At 32.5% G+C, this 8,534-nt stretch overlaps 1 protein-coding gene across 1 annotated transcript; it reads right to left on the reverse strand.

Moving 5' to 3' along the window:
* Window positions 1–2,692: 2,692 nt before the first annotated feature.
* Window positions 2,693–7,491, reverse strand: LOC132309049 (inositol-phosphate phosphatase-like). Its single transcript, XM_059807405.1, has 12 exons — window positions 7,388–7,491; window positions 7,086–7,150; window positions 6,937–6,987; window positions 5,913–5,993; window positions 5,668–5,771; window positions 5,485–5,569; window positions 4,900–4,954; window positions 4,751–4,794; window positions 3,764–3,832; window positions 3,571–3,671; window positions 3,437–3,493; window positions 2,693–3,061 (listed from the first exon to the last, which is right to left on the reverse strand). Exons 1-12 carry the CDS (start codon window positions 7,398–7,400, stop codon window positions 2,965–2,967), a joined length of 822 nt encoding a protein of 273 aa, XP_059663388.1. The 5' UTR covers window positions 7,401–7,491; the 3' UTR covers window positions 2,693–2,964.
* Between the last annotated feature and the right edge of the window lie 1,043 nt (window positions 7,492–8,534).

The following is an 8,534-nucleotide window of genomic DNA, read 5'->3' on the forward strand; positions in this document are numbered from 1 at the left end:
ATAAAGAATCGAGGCACGCACCGAAATCAAACCTGACAGTAAACTTGAGCCGTCAATTTTTTATTTATTTATTTTTTTTCGGAAGTTGCATAATATTTCTTTACATTTCATAAGCAACTCTGTTATGGTTTGTTTGTTGCAAATAATAATAATAATAAAATAAGCAAGACTCCAATGAAATATGTCTTATAGATTGTGGAACGACACTCACAACGAATGATTTATTAACTTTCATTCCACTTTCGTAACGAGGTTAAAAATTGTTTGAACTATTTTTAATTTTAATTCGCTGTGCATTTTGGGGTGAAAGAATCAGAAAAATTCACGAAGATAGAAGAAGAAATGATGCTGATTTAGCTTCATCTGTTTAGATACTCTTCCATGCTTGAGTTTGAATATTAATGATTTAGAGTCAATTTTTAGTTGAGTTGTCAATTTTTTTAGTTGATTTTTTTCTCTTTTATTTTTGGTTCCCTTTCATTTGCTTTCATATTAATGGTTTTTTTTTTTTTTCCTTCTTTGTTTAGCTTTTGAGAGTTCTGTTACTCTCAGCCTTGACGTACTTTATTGTTTTATTTTATATAAAATTTTACACATTTAGGAAAAAAAAAAAAAAAAGTAGAGTAAATAATCAGATTTAGAGTTAGTAAAAAATATTGAAGTGAAATGAGTTAGAGTCAACCCTCAACATTCAGATTTGTGTGGATTTTGTTTAGCAACAAAATATGATTAAGGTAACATCATTGAATTTAAAAGTTCTACTGTGAATAGAGTCATGATATGCTCTTCATCTTTAATCAATGAATTGAAAATTTTATTAAATAACTCGTTTGACTTTTCATACATCTCAAAAGACAGTCTCAATCTAATGATTAAATAAAAAGAACTCGTATATCTTGTCATGATAGGTCTTTCATAAGAGTATTACTTTAACTTTAATTTAACAAAAATAACCCATCGGAGAGTACAAATAACTAACTTGCAATAACTTTAAAAAGAAGAGAAGTCGGCATCCAATAAGAACAGTGGCTACATAACACAATCACATATAGACTTGAGTCACATTTTCAGAAATCGGTTCAAAGGAGACCAAATGATTTTTGTGTAAGTAGGACCGTGAATCTCACCAAATTATGTTAGGTGACTTTAACAAACATTCCTCGTATAGACTTTTTGTCATTGATTGGTAAGAATTACTACCGAAATAAACACACTTACTGAGAAAGCCCATAGCCTCATGCTAACCTGCACAATTTAGGGTAGCTAAGTACTTTAGCGATCACAATAGATAAAAATGAACTTATTCGGTCTATTCTCTATGTCTTCATGTATTTCAATCAACCCATTTTTTTTTTCGGATCTATTGCTAGTCACATATATGTATAAAAATTACATCACAAAAAGGATAGCCCAAAACATACAATAGGCCCAATGAAGTCTGATCATTGGGCAAGCAAAAATAGGAAGCCCAGGGGACTAAAAATAAATTGTGATTATTCTGCCAGCTATTACATATGGGTGCCTAGAATCAAATAGTTTTTGCTCTTCGACAATAAAATTTTCTGTGTATATGTTGGTTATTTATGCAGACCCGTTAACCGTTTTGGTGGATTATCAGGCATTTTAAGAAGTCCGTCACCACTATCATTTAAAAAAAATTAAAATAAAAATTACAAAGTTAACCTTTGTAACTAAATAAAAATTATTAAAAATTACAAGGTTAACCTTTGTAACTGAATAAAAATTATTTTCTTTTGCATTATGCAACCCATGTGGACTTGTCCATGATGCATACAAGACGTGGCTTTTGCGATTTGCTGCTATTATGTTTGTCATTGTGAGCACTTTTTTTTTTTCTTCTTTTTTCTTTTTTGTAAAATATTCTGCAAGCTTAACTATCAATTTCTTAAAGCAAGTCTTTTTTATTACTTAGCAGGTCTGTTGTATCATATCTGTGCCTTAACAGCGACTAGACCTGGCTTTTGCGATTTGCTGCTACTATGTTTGTCATTGTGAAATTTTTTTACTTTCTTTCTTTTCTTTCTTTTTCCCCTTTTTTTTTTTGTTTGTAAAATGTTCTGCAAGCTTTACTATCAATTTCTTCAAGCTAGTCTTTTATTATTATTATTATTATTGTTATTTATTAGCAGGTCCGTCGTATCATATATGTGCCTTGACAGCTACTCACCAACAATATCTAATACGACAATTACAGTTTTATCACAATTAATTCGAATTTCACCACCATTACTTCGAAATAAAAATGAGAGACCTGAAATTCCTCGTTTTGATAAGTGGGTAACGTGAAACATTTTGTGCGGATATTCAATTTACACCAAAGAATATTACAGCGGAGAGAATTTTGATCACATAGCTTGAAGGCATTTCCATTCATAAGTACTTGCTTGAATATCATGTGGTAGTTTTAGACAGCACAGCCAATGAATTCTATCAATATAAAGAGAGTCTAATATTGAGACTGCTTAAATACTTGCAAGAAATAATGAAGTATGAGGTATGATATGGATTTATATTCATGATTAATTGGACTGCATTGATTGATTATATGAAAAACACTTCAATATATGCTTTTACACTTCACTATGGAGTACTCTTTACATTTAGCACTATTATTTGCAGAAGTTGTAAGTTATAGAATTCAAGGAAAATGGCTTCAAAGGATACTCAAAGATGGTGGGAGCAACAAATAGGAGCCTACAGGGATAAATTTTCATTACAATTCAGCTATGGTAATTACAGACTCAGATGAGGCCGTCGCCTAAGGCCCCGCCAATAAAAAGTCCATCTCACTACATATTTTCTTTCTTACTTCATATAAATATTTTTTAAAATTCTTCAAATGCTGCTCATAAATAGACGGAAAAGTACATTCAACAATGGGAGAAAATTTAAATCATACTAAGACTATCCTCTCATACTCATCTTCTCTTGTGGATAGTTTTCTTATTCTGATTGCCGCAATGCCTCAATGAATGCATCCTTGAGATTAGGGTTTGATGCTGCTACTCGCTGAGACGTAATGTCAAAATCTTTACCAGACCTGAAAAAAGCACATAAATCACAATTTTGATAAGTAAAATCTTATAAACAATTTACTACACCTGACAAAAAAGAAACGTGAGTCCCAATTTGGATATAACTAAGACATAATCTGTGTTCATATATTTTCTTTGTTAAATGAAATGCTGATGCTGCAGCCAACAGTTTTGCAGTTCAAAAATCAAGCTGACTTTCAGAAACGAAAATCTATTAAACTTGGCTCCTTTCTAAGGTAAAGACTAAATGAATGTGTCACAGGGTATATTAGATGAGTTCTATACTCTGGTATTCTTCATGACCCTTTTGGCAAATTTGGAGCGAAATAAAAAGGTTTTTTACTCCTAAAAATTCATTACTTAGTGAATTTGATACTTACGGATCGAACACAACTCCTCCGGCCTCTTTAACAATCACAGCGCCTCCTGCCACATCCCTGAGCAGATGAGAAAACTGTGTCAATCACATATCACATCAGACTTCTCTCAATAAATTAAAAAAACAACGCTATACCAGGGTCCTCCAAATCCAAGTTCGTAAAACAGGTCAAGCCTTCCGCATGCAATCCCACAGAGATTCAATGCACAGGAGCCACTCATCCGAAGGGATCTCACCTAATAACATGAGAATTGATACTATTTAGGCATGGGTTGCCAACTTTTCTGTACTAAAACTCAATAGTTTCTGCAGCTATTCCTGGTGTTACCTTGAAAAGCAAGCTATTAATTCTATTTGTAGTAGCATCCACAGTTGACTTATCACGTTTCGTTCCAGCCTGCTCTCTCAGTCAGATAAAAACCTACTTAGCTTTATCAGATGCAACACTAACATATGTGAAGTAATTTTTAAAAAATGCAACATATGAAACTGCAACACATTCATCAGCTGCTTGAAGCTAGTTTTTCAGGTGTTAAAAGGTTCATATGACCTATAGATATAATGGGTGTTAGCAAGGTTCATAATCTGCAAATTCTACACAGATTTTTTTCTTCGAACAGATATTATTGGATGCAGAAAATACTTCCATTATTTAAGATATTTTAAACTTGTGCAACTTTGAGATGCGAAATCAGAAAACGAATTAAGTAGCCAGAAATTGACATTAGTATAGGTTCCTATTGGCATGTGTAAAGATGACTTATTTGAAAAGTTGAATTACAACATGCAATTTGCAAGAAATATGCCATTAGAAGTACAAACTTTTAGCTCGTGATTGCAGTGGCCAGATAACAGTAACTGCAATGAAATACTTTTTTCATGTAGATAATACCACAGCTCTCTAAATTGAAGCAATGGGTAAAAATTTGATTTTGTGGTAAGAAAGATTATGGAAACCAGTATCAGTTCCACTTGTTCGTATGAATAATGTTCTTCATCAGATGAACCATTGCACACAGTTTGCCAATAATATGCAATTTTATTTGTTTTTGGAAGTTCACTTGGACATGCTTGCTAGAACACATAGTAGCCGATGCCAAAGACTAAAGCTTCTGTTTTCTTTTTGTGGTTTCATCTAATTTTATCTCTTCGGTTTACAAGTTCTTTCTTATACAGTTCACTAAAGCAATACTAGCTGCTGAACCAGAAACATAGAAACAGATGGTATATTACAAAATTTGTGAAAGAGAGCTTTTTAACAGTTCCAACACAAATTTAACCACAGTACTATTGACTATATAAGATGTTCAAGTACCTCAGTAGCAAGAAGAGACTTCACAAGCTCAGATTGAGCAGATACTGCAAAATTTCAAAACACAGCATTTGCCGTAAGAAATTCCTGGGCTGGCATTAAAGCACAATCAAAGATAAGGAAGACTTAACTGATCAAGAAAATTATCTCACCTTTGATGGGATTCCCATTCAGAAAAGCACCTTTCCCATGAATGCCAGTGAAAAGCTGCGTTAAATGAGCAGTGATACTTACTAAAAGACAATTTCAGATTTCATTTTCAACATAATGATCTTAAGGAAACTCTAGCTTCCAACAAACTAATGTCTGTTCCAGACATTGGGAAGAAGTACAGAAGAGGGAGAAAACAAATAATCGTTTGATGAATGACAATGGAAGTACACAAAGGCGAGGAACAACCGAACACCTAAACCACATGGATCAGAAGTACATAAGACAATGGAATTAATCACTTCATCAATGAAAAATATAGATCAAGGAACTCTGTTCTATGCATGAGAATGCTCCCAGTACAATTAAGCTGGCCGGACATAGTAATCATATATGCATAACAAGGAGATAGGGATCAGACTCAAAGTATACCTGGAGACCACCCACACAAACTATCAATCGATATGAGATGATAATCCATAAATGATCTATTTTACTTTCTTTCCATTTATAATTTACACAAAACCTGCAGTAGGTTTTAAGGATAAAATATTTAGTATGCATACTTGGAGCATGAATATCCTTACCTCATCCATAATTGGATTGTAAACGACACCAACTACGGGAACCTTCCCAATTGTAAGACCAATAGAAACACACACAAAGGGGAATCTGCAAATCATCAATAAAACAATTGAAGTGTCTACTGTAAAATCATTAAGAAATCTCCACAGAATGCAAATCTGAAGCCAGAATTTGGTGATTATTACCCATGCACAAAGTTAGTTGTACCATCTAGAGGATCAACTATCCATGTTGGTTCATCAGTCAGCTCTGTAACACCATAAGCAGCAGTGGTTTCCTCTCCAATTAACTACAATAAATGGATAATCAAAGTTTCAAACAAGTAATAGGAAACAAGCCTTTGACAATAGTAAGCAATAGCACACCGAGTACTGGCTTCAAAATTTCAACTCAAGTAGTAGAGAGTAATTTAGATAAAATGAGGTCCAACCTTATGGTTTGGGAAATGCTGTTTGAGAAAATTGAATATGAGATCTTCACACGCCTTATCAGTTTCCGTGACTAAATCCACCTGTATTGTAGAAATAGAGATAGAACAGAAGAAGTAAAAATATGTTAAATATTGTATTATTCACATTTTAAAAAAATTGTTGCAGTTAGCTCAACATCTTGATATATTTTTTTTCATACATCACTTTGTTCATATATGTTCCTTGCTTGTTCTCTGTCTTTAGCCTTTAGAAACCTTTTTACTGTACTTAGGTCTGCCCTCATGCCTTATCTTTGAAAAAGCAAACAATCTTCCTTAACACTTCATGTATTAAATCTACTACAGGTGTTCCTCCAATATTTTCTTTCACCCATTTCTCTCTGTCAAATTTGTCATTTTTTTCTTTATATACTCGTATTCCAATCCATCTCACCCTTTCCCCCACCAGCAGATTATCACTACAAGTTCTCGAAATTCAGCCACTCTCAACTTGAACATACTCGAATAAGTGGTTTAGATTTTGAACATTTCATCATTTGATTGATCATCATGATGCATGATAACTAATGATTAACCTTACTGATTATTAGGACATTTTTCACCTCTGAATTCTGCTAGAATAAGTATTTAACATGAACTATAAAACTTCTTATGAGCAATTCCATTTCATCCAGCAAGATCTAACTTTACCCAGTTCTCATCAATCACAGCCTTCATGAGAACATTCTAATTAGTCCGAAAAACAAAATTGACCACCTACAAATTCTCCAATTATCAATGAAGCCAACAATTCATTCATGTGCATGCTTATAACAAAATCTCCACCGTATTGGCCTCCCGAACCAATTTGACTTCTCACATTACATTACACAACAATTTCCTTTTAAACTCAATTTTAATTTGCAAACCGAAAGCAGAGAGTACATAGACATTTTAACAGAAACAAATAGCTATACATAATACATATACATACATATTTATAAACTCATATAACTATTTGTAGAAAAAGAAAAATTAGTACTACCAGGCCTTTATGCTCAACGTGCTTGGTCTGGTAGAATCCTTTTCGAATTATCTGCAAACCAGAGTGTTAAAAATTAATTAAAATTTCGAAATGAGATTGAAATTGAGCAAAATTCACGAAGAAAATTGAAGTATTGAATTTGATTATACCTCTCCAGCTTGCTTTGCAGCATCGACTGCAATGGTGAGGAACTGTGGGAGTGAATCTGAAATCCCTAGAATTGAATCACACAACCATTTATTCAATTATAAGAATTTATATCATATAATCAGCTATATGATTAATAAAAATCTTTTCTTTGCCCAAAAAAAAAAAAAATTATAATATATATATATATATAATCTCTCACGCACACGCATACACACACAAGCACAATATATATGTAGATACATACATATATATATATATATATATATATATATTATTAGGGTGATAGATTAATGGGTCCTACCATTTTCTGCCATTTTTTTAGTTGCGCGATGGGAAGAGGAAGGGGATGATGTATAGACTGATTTTGCTGGTTGCTGAGGTCGCAACACGATGGAACAATAGAATGGCCAAACAAGTATTTATAGGCAAAGTTATGTTACCAAAATACCCCTAGATTTACTCAGAATCACAAAGGTCCTATATTTTTCTTCAGAAAAAAAATAAAATAAAATCACCAATTCACATCCAATTATTGACCATAAGGTTGTAGCCTAAATAATCATTATATGAAAAAATTCTGGAGTTTTAAAAATAGATTATAAAATTTTTACATAAGAATGAGAATGGAGGAGTTAATATTCATACTCTATTTTTTAAAATTTATATTTTTTAAAACTTGGAATTATTCGGTAACTGAAATGACAAAAATTATCCCATTAAACTCGTAAATTGAGTGCACTTATATTTTTTAAAATAATTGTAGTGTAAACTCATAAGTTGAGTGCAATTATAAATTTTTACAAGACAACATGAAATTTTAATTTTGATTAGACATTTTAATTAATAATGCAACAGAGCTAGACTCGGGTTTTGATTTGGTTGGGTTCAAGTTCAACCCTACCAAATTGCAGCCAGCGGTTTGTTAAGAACTATACTTGTACGGTTGTACATTAACCCTCTGGTAAAAATATAATAATAAATAAAAGCGGAATGAGATGCTGTTTTGAATAGGATATTTCTGGGCTGAAGTGGTATCAAATAAGAACACGATTCATATAGTTGAGGGCATATTGGTCCAGTCAGCGGGAATAAGAGATGCAAGGAATATGCCAATATGCTATTTTCATTATTCGCTTCTACACACTCCGACACTTGTGAGTCGGAATTATAGATATAGGTACGTATCACATGGATTTATGATGACATGCCTAATTTATTCTGATGAAGACCCTCGAATAAGTTAGAGAGGGCATTATTGTGGTCTTTGTTTTTTTTTTTCGAATTATTACTAATACGTGGCCCTAGGGCCCAATTGTTACTCTAAAATAGAAATAAAGTCTTAATTTTCACTAAAAAGATTGACTTAGAGAATATTTCTCTAAAATGAATTTTACTTTATACTTATACCACAAAAGAACTTATATTACTAAAATAGCCCAAAGTAATAT

The sequence above is a fragment of the Cornus florida genome, unplaced genomic scaffold, assembly GCF_030987335.1.
Source record: "Cornus florida cultivar Cherokee Brave unplaced genomic scaffold, ASM3098733v1 CherokeeBrave_3.0.0_Hap2_Chr01, whole genome shotgun sequence".
NCBI classification, from domain to species: Eukaryota; Viridiplantae; Streptophyta; class Magnoliopsida; order Cornales; family Cornaceae; genus Cornus; species Cornus florida.

Coding starts and splice junctions, on each gene's coding strand:
- LOC132309049 (XM_059807405.1), bottom strand. Junction 6,988..7,085: donor CTGCAAAGCAAGCTGGAGAG/GTATAATCAAAT, acceptor TCTGGTTTGCAG/ATAATTCGAAAAGGATTCTA. Junction 5,994..6,936: donor ACGTTGAGCATAAAGGCCTG/GTAGTACTAATT, acceptor TCTACAATACAG/GTGGATTTAGTCACGGAAAC.